Source organism: Pleurodeles waltl, chromosome 1_1 (genome assembly GCF_031143425.1).
Source record: "Pleurodeles waltl isolate 20211129_DDA chromosome 1_1, aPleWal1.hap1.20221129, whole genome shotgun sequence".
In the NCBI taxonomy this organism is placed as follows: domain Eukaryota; kingdom Metazoa; phylum Chordata; class Amphibia; order Caudata; family Salamandridae; genus Pleurodeles; species Pleurodeles waltl.
In genome coordinates, this window is record NC_090436.1 from 537,705,556 (window position 1) to 537,720,862 (window position 15,307).

Below are 15,307 nucleotides of genomic sequence, written 5' to 3' on the forward strand. Positions count from 1 at the left end.
CCCCCCGGTGCCCTACAAAACCCCTCTGGTCTGCCCTCCGAAGACGCGGGTACTTACCTGCAAGCAGACCGGAACCGGGGCACCCCCTTCTCTCCATTCTAGCCTATGTGTTTTGGGCACCACTTTGAACTCTGCACCTGACAGGCCCTGAGCTGCTGGTGTGGTGACTTTGGGGTTGCTCTGAACCCCCAACGGTGGGCTACCTTGGACCAAGAACTGAACCCTGTAAGTGTCGTACTTACCTGGTAAAACTAACCAAAACTTACCTCCCCTAGGAACTGTGAAAATTGCACTGTGTCCACTTTTAAAACAGCTATTTGTGAATAACTTGAAAAGTATACATGCAATTTTGATGGTTTGAAGTTCCTAAAGTACTTACCTGCAATACCTTTCGAATGAGATATTACATGTAGAATTTGAACCTGTGGTTCTTAAAATAAACTAAGAAAAGATATTTTTCTATACAAAAACCTATTGGCTGGATTTGTCTCTGAGTGTGTGTACCTCATTTATTGTCTATGTGTATGTACAACAAATGCTTAACACTACTCCTTGGATAAGCCTACTGCTCGACCACACTACCACAAAATAGAGCATTAGTATTATCTCTTTTTGCCACTATCTTACCTCTAAGGGGAACCCTTGGACTCTGTGCATGCTATTCCTTACTTTGAAATAGCACATACAGAGCCAACTTCCTACAAAAGGCCGCCCGCCAGCCCAGTGCAAAACACCCTTCCCACGAGGACGCCGGCTCAGAATTGTGCCGGCGGAGTGGGAAGGTGCGACGGGTGCAGTTGCACCCGTCGCGAATTTCAGTGTCTGCAAAGCAGACACTGAAATTCTTTTTGGGGCCCTCTTACGGGGGCCCCTGCAGTGCCCATGCCATTGGCATGGGCACTGCAGGGGCCCCCAGGGGCCCCGCGACACATGGCGGTATGGGGTGTCAGAATCCTCCATGGCGGCGCAGCTTGCTGCGCCGCCATGGAGGATTCATTTGGGCAGCGGAAAACCGGCGGGAGACCGGCGGTTTTCCACTTCTGACCGCGGCCGAACCGCCGCGGTCAGAATGCCCAGCGGGGCACCGCCAGCCTGTTGCCGGTGCCCCCGTCATTTTAGCCCTGGCGGTCTTGGACCGCCAGGGTTAGAATGATCCCCTATGTGTGCTAGTAAGGGGTCGCTCCTCCGTTAGGGTGGAGGAGCTTTGCCCCCCCCCCCAGCCTCTACCCCCCCAGGCAGCAGTGGTAGCTGCAAAACCTTTAGAGGAAAACAATAATAAACTGTGTATATTATCCTTTTCTTGTAAAGAGGTGGGGCCATGCGGGTGATGAGCAGTGCCTCAGAGCGCATCTGTGTTTGGCTGGCCGTCTCAGGAGGGCCAAACATCCATGCGTAGTGCGGGCTGGAGAGAGCAGGCACAGGCTTCCAATCTGCCTGGGAGCGCCCTGGCTCTGCGCTCCCAGCCAATCCTAACGCTGCTCTGGGCAGCGTCAGGATTGGCTGCAGGGCAGGCTGGGAGCCTGTGTCTGCAGCAGAGAATAGAGGAGCAAATCGGAAGTTGTTTTTTTAAATTAATTCAATCTTTATTCCCTTCACCCCCTCCACATGCCACCTTGCCCCTTCCGCGCCCCACAAGCTATGACTGGTGCTAACACAGTGGTCACAGCTTTAACTCTGGTAAAATGAGCATGCAAGCCTCCAAATGGTTGCCTCTTAGCCAGTGTGTGCACATTTTAATGCAGAGTACAACTCAACTGGAAATGGTTCTCTTCTGCACTGCCCGACCTTTCTTCACACCCACATAACCAACAAAGAGTTCATCATCCACCCAAAACTCTTTAGTACAATCATGGCAGAAAGGAGACCCTAGTGCAAAGCACCACTTTGTCAGGATAGATGGAAAGGTAGGGGGCTTAGATGACAATGCATGCAGTTCACTCACTCTGCGGGCAGATGTAATGGCCACAAGGAAAGCTGTATTCAAAGTGAGAAGCCTGAGAGGACAATTGTGGAGAGGCTCAAAAGGAGTGCACATCAGAAATGTCAAAACTAAATTCAAATTCCCTGGAGACGCAATGAATGGAAATGGAGGAAACATATGAACAAGGACTTTAAGGAACCTATTTACAGTTGGAGACTTAAACAAGGAAGGTTTAAGTCTCCAACCACAAAAAAGCCGAAACAGCAGACAGAAAACCTTTGAGAGTGCCCATAGCAGAGCCCCGCCGGGCCACAGAAAGGATGAATAACCTCAGAAAGAGGGGCACAGAGGGGGTCAACAGACTTCTCTGTGCACTATGCCACAAATATCTTCCAATAACAGGCATATACAATTTTGGTGGAGGGATGCCTGGCTGCCAAGATGACATTACAGACTTCGGGGGGGAAGGTCAGAAGCTGTCAACTGCCACCGCTCAATCTCCAAGCAAGAAGGTGGAGACTGGACAGGTTTGGGTGGTAAACCCTCCTCTGCTGCTGTGACAGAAGATCCTCCCAAGGGGGCAGTCCGATCGAAGGAACGTTGGCCATGCTCAGTAGCTCTGGATACCAGACTTTTCATGCCCAGTTTGGAGCAACAAGGATTACTTGAGATTCTTGATCTTCTTGAGAAGTACTATGGGTGGAAAGGCGTACAGGAGGCCTGAGTTCCATTTGAGACGAAAAGCGTTGAAGGGTGAATGCCGCTTTGGAAACTCCAATGCGCAAAACTGCTGATATTGCGTATTCTCTGTGGAGGCGAACAGATCTAACAAAGGCTCTCCCCACTGCTGAAAGGGACATTCTGCTACTTCCAGATGGAGACGCATTCATGATTGCGTAAACATTGTTGGCTGAGTTTGTCCGCTCTAGCGTTCAGAGAGCCTGCCAGATGTTGAACCACGAGGGAAATGCCCTGTTGTTCCAGACCCACGTCCAGAGGCACAGAGCCTCTTGACAAAGGGACAACAACCCCACCCTGCCCTGCTTGTAGCAGTACCACATGGCGGTAGTGTTGCCCATGAACACCTGCACTACCTTCCCTTTGAGAGAGAGAGAGAAGGAATGCTTTCAATGCGAGTCAGGACTCGACCAGATGCCTCTGATCTCTGCCTCTCCCAGGTGGCTGCCCCATTCCAGGAGTGATGCATTTGTCACTACTGTCAGACATTATTGGGGAAGAAAGAGTGATCTGCCTCTGACCCAATCACAGTTCATTATCCACCAATGAAGATCTCATGCAGCTCTCTCCAAGATCTAGACCATGTTGGTGAGATTTCCCTGATGCTGTGGCCACTGGAACTTCAGGTCCCACTGCAGAGCCCGCATATGCCACCTGGCATGTGTCACCAGCAGGATGAAGGCGGCCATGAGGCCCAGCAGACTCAGAGTCCCTCTCACCTAAATGCAGGATAGAGGCTGACATCAATATCATAGCCTGAATATCCTGGACTTGCTGCTCAGGAGGATAAGCACTGATCCAAAACAGCTGTGATGAAAGGGAGCATCTGGGAGTGATTCAGGTGTGACTTTGGCATGTTTATAGTGACCCCAGCAAATGCAGGAGGTCCACTGTAGTCTGCAGGTGGGAGACAACAGCCTAGGGTGAGCCTGTCTTCAGTAGCCAGTCATCAGGATAGGCAAAGGCTGAAACCCCTGATCTACGCATCTGAGTTGCGACCACCGGCATCACCTTGGTGAACACCCGAGGGGTGCTGGTAAGGCCAAAGGGAAGCACAATGAACTGAAAGTGCTTGTGACGTACCGCGAATGGAAAGTAACGTCTGTGGGCAGGCAGACCAGGGATATGGAAATATGTGTCTTGCAAGTCCAACGCTACCATCCAGTCTCCTTGGTCCAGGGCAGATAGGACCTGAGCCAGAGTGAGCATTTTGAAATTCTCCTTCTTGAGAAAGAGATTGAGGGACCAAAGGTGTATGATAGGGTGAAAGATCTTCTTTTTTTTGGGCACCAGAAAGTAGCGTAAATAACAACCACGGTCTACTTCTGGCACAGGGACCCTCTCAATAACTGCCTTGGCCAAGAGAGCAGTAACCTCTTCTAGGAGAAGGGCCAAGTGATCCTCCGTCATCCAATTCTAGGATGGTGGCACAGATGGGATGGATAGTCTCGAAGGGAAGGGCGAAGCCCCGTTGGACTATCTGCATAACCCACCTGTCTGACATGATGGACTGTTAGCAGAACAGGTGATGGCGTATCCTGCCTCCAACTGATCCCTGGTGGAGACTAGGAAGGTTTGGAGGCAGCTGCGGGAGGCAATAGACTGGTCAGACTACTGGCTCCCTGAGCCACTAGGACAGTGGATCCCACATCCCCGGCAATGCAGAGGGTGGGAACCATGTGCAGCATGGTGGTTGGAGGGAAACAGACATGGCTGGGTGCCACTTCCGTAGCTGCAAAAAACAGACTGAGAGGGATGAGGGGACACCGCTAGGCCCAAGGACTTGGTCGTAGTATGAGAATTCTTGAAGCACTCAAGTGCCAAGTCTGCTTTCTCTCTAAAGAGACAGGTGCCATCAAAAGGCATTTTCATAAGATTAGCTTGGACATCCCTTGAAAAGCCAGAAACCACTTTGCCCAGTGAGTTGGTCGTGTCCAGTCCACATCAGATCATGAACTTTACTGTGTCTCTCCGATTGGCAACTGCTTGAGACAGTACAACCCAGGCCTCATCCGGGAACTGTGGCAGCACTTGCACAACCGTATCCCACAGAGTGTGGGAATAACGGCCCAAAAGGCACGTGGTGTTCATGGACTGCAGTGCCAGGCTGGCAAAGAAAACCTCTTCTTCCCAAGTGTTTCCAGCCTCCTGGATTCCCTAACCGGGGGTGCGGAAGGGAACGTGCCCTGCGAAGTGGAGGGTTGGATAACCAAGCTTTCGGGAGTGGAGTGTTGCATCAGGAAACCTGGGTCATCCGGTACCAGATGATGGCTGGCAATTGAACTGTTCACAGGAGCCCCTGTGTGGGTTTGTACCAAGTGCCCAGTAGTACATCCGTAAGGGCTTCATTAAAGGGAAGTAAGGGTTCAGAGGATGAAGCCCCAGGTTGAAGCTCCTCTCTCAGGATGTTAGTCCACCGAAGACAGCTCATGGTCCAGGCTCCTCCTTCTGCAGCCACCGTGGGGGGAGAGAGCATGCCAGTATCTGGGGAGGTATCTATTCCACTGATTTCTCCCAGGTCCATACACCAGTCCATGGGTCTTGGTGCTGCTATTCCAAAGGGTCCAGTAACCCCTCCCATTTTGCACCATGACCCAGCCCATGGTAATAGGGCTCAGGATCTGATATAGGGGACAAGGCCTCTGTCAGCGCCTAAGTCATTCACTGCAAGGATCTTGTTTAATTCCATGGTCACAGATTTGAATGCCAGAAGGTCCAGTTATTCTTTTATCTGCCTCACATCAATAAAATAAATACCATTGAGTAGCTTAATAATGAATATCTCTTTCTTGGCGCCAAGATGTTCATCGTGAATTTGTCCTTTACAAATACACATTTTAGGTAATTGTTGTGGCATTTTCTGCAGGTGTATCCTTAATAGCATCCACGTCTAGTAATAGTTTTCTGACAGATGAGCGCCATGGCATTATACCTGGGTTATTAGCAGCCTGAAACAAATATTTCTGCTTTACCGTCTTAATATTGTCTTCTGTGAAGTAGTTGGTTTTCTACAATCTTGTCCAGATTTGTTTCTATATTTCTGAAATATTATCAGTTAAAGTGATTTGAAGAAAAATCATTAGAACCTCATATTAGAGAATACCATGTTTTCTTTCATATAGAAAAGAACTGTTGACGCTTCATCTGTCTTACCTTTCATTACATTTGGTCACATTAGGACACTTCGGATCAGAAGACACCAAAAGCCACCCCATCAGAAAAAGTCAGCACCAGTACCAAAGCTTCTGCTGTTCAGAGTGCGGCTGCCCCCAAAACAACACCACCAGCGAAAACTCCAGCTGCAGTAAGTGGTTAATAATAGCTGAGAAGTCACTGAGGTAGACACGTGCTGGTGACATCTGCTTTAATCTGCATGACACAAGATCACATCCTGGCAAGGCCAGTTCCTCCTTCATTCTTCAACAGTGCTTAATTTAGCAACGTCAGATTAGATTGCTTGTTTTAGCACTTTAAAACATTAAAGTGCAATATGAGGCGCTAAATAAAAGGACATTATTATAATCATTATTAATAGTATTATTATTGCTACTACTACCATTAATATTAATGATAATAATAATAATAATATTAAGGAGAATACAATCCTATGATAAGGCCATATGATAGCAGAGATGTAAAAATGGGCATTATTGTGGACAAAGAATTGCTGAGTATTTGTGGACAAAGAATTGCTGAGTAATTACATGTCCTTTACCTATTGTGAATATATGCTCTACCGGTTTACTAGTTTCTGTAATTTTAATATATTCTCTACTTTGGTGGCAGGGTCTGTGTCCAGTAACACACCAAAAATTTAAGGAAAGAATAATGCACTTTAGGAAAACTCACTGTCTTGCAGGACATTTGAAAAATTGCCCATGGTTAATCAAGTTTAACTGTTAATATTCCATAAATGTTCCTAAGTACAAAAGTGAGCGGGTTTGTGGGAGAATAAGAGTTTGGGTAGAATGTTTACACAGATGGGTAAGAGTTTAAGGATTAGTGGGAGTCTGGCAGAGTGATAGATTGTGGGTGAAGACTCACTGAGGTAAAGTAAAGATGCAGGAATTGCTCTAATTTGGGTAGTCAGCAGTCGACCCAACATACATAATGTTCAGGAAATGCCCACATCCCTCTTTGTCCAGATTCTATTGTAAATTTTACAGTTCGTACTGGTCTCTTCCACAAGAGTTTACTTGTTAAGTTATACGTTCTTGTTTTTTTTTCTTCCTTTTCTGAATCCTTTATGATCACAATGAAAAGGTATTATTTGGGTGAATATAATGCATATACATTTATCAGCATCGTATGGAACAAAAATGTTTGTAGGTATATAAAGACACCTTGCAATACTAAACATTTAAAAAAAACATTGGGTAGAGTGTCTCACAGTCACCACACCATAGTTTAAGACTCCTTAAAGACACACATTTGCAGATCATAAAAAACATTGCGTTTATTCAGTGAGGCCAAGGATTCTAAATAGCACTTTGCACTCACATAGGGTTTTCTGGCACTTTTGTACTCAAGCAAAGTTCGGCTGCATCTCAGTTTAGCAACTACGCAGTTAACATGGAGAGGTGTTTGGCTGGAAAATCCTATTTGCAACCTCTTATGCAATACCATTGATCTGACATATCTCTGCAATGTACGTAATATTTTTGGACTGTAAGGTTTTTTTAGGCTAGTCAGTTGAATGACCTTGGTTAGCACCACATATGCTAAACGTGCATTGAACTCAAAGATGCACTGTGGTCATTCAAGTAAGAGATGTCGGTATTGCATCTGTAGATCATTTGTGGGCATGTACCACAGCTTGCACAGTTAACACAACAGTTATCTAGTTCTAAATGTAATATTTTAGTTGACAGTTAATTCTAAGTTTGATGCATATCTCCTTTAGGAAACCTTCTTTTGACTTGGGATTGTTAGATTGTTGTTGACTGTTTAAGCCTATATGCTAAGCTGAAATGATGCTGTCACACAAATGTGTGTGCATACTTGGACAGTGTATTTTCACCAGTGATGCACAAGAGCATTATTTAGAACTTCATTGTATAATATAATATATTTATTTATTAATGTAATCATAAATTGCATGCTAATACAGTATTGTCATTTCAAGGTGCTGTAACACCATTACCATTAACCTTAGCGGACATTATATAAGAAATGTACATGACTTACCTCTAGGACATTATGTTGCTGATTTTTTGAACATGTAAAGCATACTGTTAGAGATGGAGTCTCTAGTTGGCAGTGGTTTGCACCCTGTCCAAGAAGTGACCCTTACTCTAGTCAGGGTAAGAGAGTCACACAGCTAAGATAGCCCCTGCTCACCCCCTTTTGTAGCTTGGCTCAAACAGTTAGGCTTCTCTCAGAGGCAATGTGTAAGGCATGTGTACACACACAGTAAGACAATGAAAGCACCACGAAAGTACTCCACACCAGTTCAGAAAAATAGCCAATATTTATCTGAGTAAAACAAGACTAAAACAACAAAAATCCAACATACATAAGTAAAGATACAGATTTTCAAAGATTAAACCTTAGTAAGGTGCTTAGAAGCACAATAGCTCCACTGGGGGGATAGCACAGCACAGTATCTTGACGGAGTTGTTTCCAAGAGTCTGAAACCCCTCACAAGGGAGTGCAGGCCGGTCATGGAGTCGCACGGACCCCTGGTACAGTACCTTGGAAAGCAATGAAAAAACAAAGATGTTGCATGGAGTCTGGGATGTGAGGCGTCACTGGAGCCGGTGTGGCATTGGTTCCTTAATGCTACAGAGGAGATGAGGCGTCAGTTCACTCCTGCTAGGCAAGGGAGGTGAGGTGTTGGTTCCTTACTGTTGCAGGGGAGGTGATTCAGCGACTGTGGCGAAGCATTGGTTCCTTACAACAAGGTGAAGTTGATGAATCCAGCAGGTTAAGATGCGAGGCGTCAACTTTTGCGGTGTAGCAATCACACCACCGGGCTACAGGTGTGGCGGTGGAGTCAGAGTCGGGTGTCACGGACATCGGTGATACAGCACTCAGGACTCATGCTGTGGCGGGACTTTGAAGATGCTGCAGCGGTGTCAGGCCTGTGTTGCACTCAGCGGGGACCACAGCTCTGTTGCAGGCAGCGGCACAGAGTCCGACAGCAGCTCTGGTTCTGAAGACACTTGGAAGTTAATGTGCTTAGTTTACTCTGTTGCACCAGAACTCACTTCCAAGGGTCCAGGAACTGGATTTGGCACCACTTGGCAGCAAGAGAGCCCAGGCGCTGGCAGGTGAAGTCTTTAATGGCCCTGAGACTTCTTAACAGGAGACAAGCTCAGGTCAAGCCCTCTGAGAACCTTGGAAAGCAGGATGTAGAAAGCATAGTCCAGTCCTTTCACTACCAGGACAGACGCAGCAAGGAGCAGGCCAGAACAGCAAAGCAACAGGCAGAGTGGCAGTCCTTCCTACAGCATCCAGCTCTTATACCCATCACTGTCTTTGAAGTAGGCAAACTTCAAAGGTAAGTCTTTGTAGTGCACAAGGCCATGCCTTTCCCTGCCATGGCCCCAAACACACTTCAGGAGGTTCGAGACTACTTTGTGTGAGGACAGGCAGAGCCCTATTCAGGTGCAAGTGTCAGCTCCTCCCACCACTCTAGCTTGGGAAGACCTATCAACCAGGTGATGGTCTATCAGGATATGCAGGGTACACCGCAGCGTGGTGACTGTCTTGAGTGAATGCACAAACAGCCCAACTGTCATCCTCACCCAGATGTGTATTCCACAGACAGGCAGAGGCACAGGATGGTTAAGCATGAAAATGCCCACTTTAAAAAAAGTTGCATTTACAAGCCTACAGTTCAAAAACCCCCTTTTCCAAAAGATGTATTTTTAAATTGTGAGTTCAGAGACCCCAAACTCTACATCTCCATCTGCTCCCAATGGGAAATTGCACTTAAAATATATTTAAAGGCAATCCTCATGTTACCATATGGGATAGATGTTCCTTACAATAGTGAAACCCAAATTTAGCAGTATTTCAGGACATGTAAAACACACCAGTAAATGTCCTACCTTTTACAAATGTTGCATCTTGCCCATGGGGCTGCCTTGTGTTTACTTAAGGAGTGACTTACAGTAGCAAAAGGGGTGGTTTGGGCCTGCCAAGTGGGTGCCCTTGCCAGGTCGAAATGGCAGTTTAAAACTGCCCACACAGACACTGCAGTGGCAGGTCTGTGACATATTTATAGGGCTACTCTTGTGGGTAGCACAATCAATGCTGCAGGCCCACTAGTAGCATTTGATTTACAGGCAGTGGGTACACATGGTGCAATATACTAGGGACTTAGTTGTAAATCATATATGCCGAACATGGATAAACCAATCACCAATACAGTTTAGACAGAACATATGCACTATAGCCATGGTTAGCAGTGGTTAAGTGCCCAGAGTCCTAAAGTCAACAAAAACAGGTCAGAAAAATTAGGAGGAAGAAGGCAAAAAGTTTGGGGATAACCATGCGAAAAGTGCCAGGTCCAACACACATACAATGAATTATTCATAAAATGTTAAGTACTTTAAGAAAGTCACATGGTCACTGTATATGTGGGTTCATTGCTACCCGTCCCATTAGCACTAAAGTTAATTCTAATGATTCCAATTGTTGATTACAGTACACACGACTGCTCTTCTTTCATTAGATTAAATAGACAGGTTGCTTATATTTCCTGATTCTAATGATTGTGGTACAAACCTTTCATATTCACAAACAGAACTGCTGCACTGTAGCTTAGATGGTAAAAACTCTCTTGTTTTGGTGCTGAAGCTATAGGAGGGATGTAAATGAAAGAAAAATAAATATTGCTGCGATCTATATTTTGAAATACACACGAGAAGAATTTACATAGCACTAAAATTTAGAAAACGCATTGTTTTGTGAATGTGAGCTTTAGTGAACTCTGGAGACACACCACAAGCCTAGCAAAAATATCTAAAAGAGAGAAAAGGAAGGAAAAGGAACTTGCTTAAATATAGAGTATCATCCTGTACAGAATACTAAACTCAAGAGAAAGACAGATGAGATTTTGAAATCTAAGGTCAGGTATTTTTGTGCTTATGGCACGTTACAGAGGATAAAAATGTTTGTTAAATGTGCGGGGCTAGCGTGACTGTTTCCCGGTCTATGGTTTAATAATTGTGAGTTCTCATTGGGCAGCTTGTGACTCTCCTCGAACATGACTTTTTGACATTTAAACAGTTGAACCTTCTCTGATTTTTGCCACACTAGGACAAAGTGGATAAGAAGATGCCAAATGTTGCCCCATCAGAAGAAGTGAGCACGTGTGCCAAAGTTTCTGCTGTCCAATCTGCAGCTCCACCTTCAAAAGCTCCAGCCACAGGCACTACGCCTTCAGTAAGTGATCTGTGAACAGCTCCTAACTTACCGCACTGATTCACTTTTATTATAGTTACTATCGGCACTAGCTATCAACCTGTGCTTTATATGGCGTTTACATTGCTAGAGATGGTTAGGGCTTTGTCTGACTTTTACTTGGTTACAAAAAAGAAAATATGAAATGGTGGGTTGGGTCCTCCCATATTCTAATCTGTGCCATCCCACTTACACACTGCGTGCCCATTAAGCCCCGGCACTACCCTGCCACTCTATCCTGAGTACTACTGAAGTAACACTAAACTTTTAATAAACTCTACCACATTTTATTTACATTCTGCTTACTTGTGTTTAATTCATTTACTAGTTTTTGGTATGATGAAGTTGTTTCTTCTTTAGAATAAATGGTTTCAGTTAGTTTTTTGCACCAAAACTGAAACGAATTCACAGCAAAACGTGCCCATTAATAAATAATTCACCGAGGCCCTGTGTACTTGTCCGGAACGACAACATATTTTAGGTGCGCCCCTTCTGCCTGGAAGTACTTTTTAATAATTTACAGTTAATTTTCCAGGGGAAAATCACTATTCAAGGTCCCTTTCCCCACCTTTTTCCTGTATGATTTATTGGAATATTTCCTTTCAGAACCACTCGTAAAGGCTGTTGCTTTTAATAAAGTGCTTTGGGAAACTATGCTGTAAAGTGCATCATTTGTCCCTTATAAAAAGAAAAGAAAACCTGTGGAGGGAGAAATACTGAACATCTTGAAGGGTAGCGTTTGCTGCTACACTCTTCATGCAGGTTCACCTCCTGTCAGTAGATCACACAGAGATCTCAACAGGGATTACTTATCGCGCTGAGCCACCATACCGTCATGTCCTATGTTTATTCGTAGTATGGCGGCTAGGAACGATGCATGGATTTTTTCTTAGGCAGACGGCTTATTTGTAATATATCAACCACATTCTTCTGTACCCTAGTGGTCACTCTACAGGTTTTACTGGCATTAATTTTCGACCATTGAATGCATTGACTCACTGAAGGAGACCAAATGATACAACTATCTCTTGTGCATTTAAAGCTGTTCCTGCACTTTCTCCTCTTAAATTGACCTTGTATCCTGGTGTCCGATCCCTCGCCAATGAACAGTTCTAGGCAATGCTAGCTTTGAAGAGCGATCAGTTAACAATGCTTTAAAATCAGAGGACATGTCCGTGTAAAGCTCTAGATAGCGGTGTGTGCACTGTGCGAAGGGATGGCGACTACCACTCACAGGATTGTGAAGGAACCTGTAAACGAAAGAGTGAAGATGGGGTTGATTTGTTTCCACTTAAAGTCTGGATTAGTAGTGGCTGGCAGCATTAAGTGCCGCGCTCCTCTGAAGTGGCTTCTGTCACAAACCGGTGCTTTACAAAACAATTAAATAAATAATCCGTAATTTAGAAAGCAAATCAGGGTCCATTGCCTACTTCCATCCTACATCTGTTTTACTTATGACCTTTGTGTGATTTTCTCTCAGTCTCGTGCAGTGCTAGTGATGTGGTCAGTGGATAGCAAGCACCTAGTTCCGACCTTTGGTGCACTCATAAGCAGAGTGCAGGGTTAAACAGGACAACACAACTGAGAGTAAGAAGATTTGGACAGGCTGGGGCATGTAACATGTTCCTTATCGGTGGAGAAGTTGGTTATCTACTACCTGATTGAGGGTGACTGTAGTGGAAGGGGATGAACACCGAACTAGAGTAGGCAAGAGACAGATGGCAGAAAGATTGTCACTCAAGAGACAGGGTAAAAAAAGACAGTTATGATGAAAGTTGGAACAAGCATTGGCAAAGGCAACAGGTCTGGCTTTAATGTGCATTAATTGTAAACACGGTTATTCACAAGTTCTGTTTTCATGCTTTGATGCACAAATGTTGTTTATCACATTAAAGCCTATCCTATTGACTGTGCCAATACTTGGAAAAAGTATTAAAACATGTTTTTCTTTAAGTGAAGAAAGCATTTAGGAGGAAAATAACTGAATGTGACAAACAGCATAGTTGAGTTCATTTTTCAGATTTGGAATGGTTTCTCTGCCTTCTAATGGAAGCACTTCCTTGAAGGCGGAAAGATACATTGCCAGCTGATAGCATGAAGTGAGAGAGTAATACTGCTCTCCCTGGAGTCACGCTGAAGGCTACTCTATGCATATTTTAAAGAACTGGTAAATATATGTCACCCAGACAGCTGCTCTGTCAAGCTAGAACTAAAAAGAAAAGATAGGACATTATTTCACAAAAATTAGAATTGTCATGGACTGATATTTACTGTAGTTTATCATTCACAGACATTCTACTTTGATATAGAGTATGTGAGAAGCTGTAAAAAGTGTGAAGAAATGTTTGGAAAATTGGTTTTAGTGCATTAAACGCTATTTTTATATTTAGGGAAGAGTACTGCATTCTGTGCCTACTAGTATCGGAGCACAAGCAAAAATAAAAACTAGTGCAAAATTATGCACCAATTGTGGCGTAAAAACAGACCGAAACAATGCTTGCCCATTTCTCTTGAAATTTAGTACTGTCATAATTACGAGTTGTGATAACAATATTACCAAATCATAGAATAACAGTAAACAAACCAATATTCTGGAAGTGAATCCCTTAGTGGTGCAGTTCTCATTCCTCCCAAATGTCAGTCAGCTTTGCTCCACTGTACATAACAGTAGGATGTATTCCATCAGAGTCCTGAAAGTGCTTACTGATGTAAAATACTTTTCTAACACTCTTTAAAGAGTTGAGCTGTTTTGTGTTGCTTGACATCACAAAGGGCCTTATACCAACAGCGGTGATATCACCTGGTAACTCCTCACTAGAGATACTGATACTGGGCTTATTGATACCTGTGGGGAGGGAGGTGGTGAAAGAGGTGACAAGTGGGACCCGCAGGGTCCTCTTAGAAATGAGGAGCTACCAGTGGAATCAGTAATTTAGTAAAGGTTTGTAGGGTTCAGGGAAAGATGGCATTAAGGGGTAGTAAGGAGCTTTTAGGGCTCAGGGAAGGGTAGTGTTAAGAAGTAATAAGGGAGTTTTAAGGCTCAGGGATGGGTAGCAGTGGCAGGCATTAAGAGTTTCCGCGTTCAAGGAAATGTAGCTTTAAGGGATAGTAAAAGGCTTGAATGATTAAGACATAAGTAGCTATAAAGGGTAGTAAGGATGTTTTTAGGTTTCATGGATAGGTAACGGTAGGGTATAGTAAGGGGGTTTTACTTTTTCAGGGAAGGTAGTGTTAAGGAGTAGTAAGTGATTTTCAGGTTCAGGGATGGGGAGCATTAAGGTATAGTAAGGGTTTTTAGGGGTCAGGGAAGGGTAGCGGTAAGGAGTAGTAAGATTTTCTGGTTCATGGATAACATTGGTGGGCAATAAGAAGTTGTAGAGTTAAGGAAGCATTAAGGGTTAGGAAGAGGGTTTTAGGGTTCAGGAAAAGATAAATTAAAATTACAGTGTCTTAAATAAATACATTTATTTTTACATAAACATTAAGTGTGAATTAAATTAAATATTTATTATTCTAATGTTTAATAATTAAATAATGATTTAAAATGAATAATAAGGTTAACTTTTGGAACTGAAATATATAAAGCTAGAAATATTGGTTACAAAATTCCCAGCGAAGTAAAGGCACTATGATGTAAAAAAACACAATCTAAAGGCACTCCCAGTGTACTTACCTTGATGTAACAACTCCTCATGTAAAGTCTAATGAAAACTGACAGGGCCATGAGCAGGAATTAGAGAGAGTAATAAGAAAACAGGAGTAGGTGAGCTTAAAAAAGACTACATCATATCTATCAAGTCTATGAACCTTTAAACTAGGGATTAGAATGACAAAACCACTATTCTCTGAACCAGGGTCATGTTAAAGTATCTCTGAAGTTGATGATGGAAAGGGAGGGGGTGAAAGGGCTGAAACTGCACTACAGAAACACATTCCTCCTGACTGCCCTCCTGTAGGAAGTTGGCTCTGTATGCACTATTTCAAAGTAAGGAATAGTATGCACAGAGTCCAAGGGTTCCCCTTAGAGGTAAGATAGTGGCAAAAAGAGATAATACTAATGCTCTATTTTGTGGTAGTGTGGTCGAGCAGTAGGCTTATCAAAGGAGTAGTGTTAAGCATTTGTTGTACATACACACAGGCAATAAATGAGGAACACACACTCAGAGACAAATCCAGCCAATAGGTTTTGTTATAGAAAAATATATTTTCTTAGTTTATTTTAAGAACCACAGGTTC

General features: G+C 44.0%; 1 protein-coding gene across 13 annotated transcripts in view; it reads left to right on the forward strand.

Moving 5' to 3' along the window:
* The window catches only part of CAST (calpastatin), a 513,209-nt gene that overhangs the window by 339,324 nt on the left and 158,578 nt on the right, over positions 1–15,307 (forward strand). For all 13 annotated transcript variants that reach the window (XM_069225757.1, XM_069225792.1, XM_069225782.1 and 10 more), the window contains 2 exons: positions 5,838–5,963; positions 10,928–11,053. In XM_069225757.1, the coding sequence (XP_069081858.1) occupies positions 5,838–5,963; positions 10,928–11,053 (252 nt within the window). The remainder of the gene's footprint in view (positions 1–5,837; positions 5,964–10,927; positions 11,054–15,307) is intronic.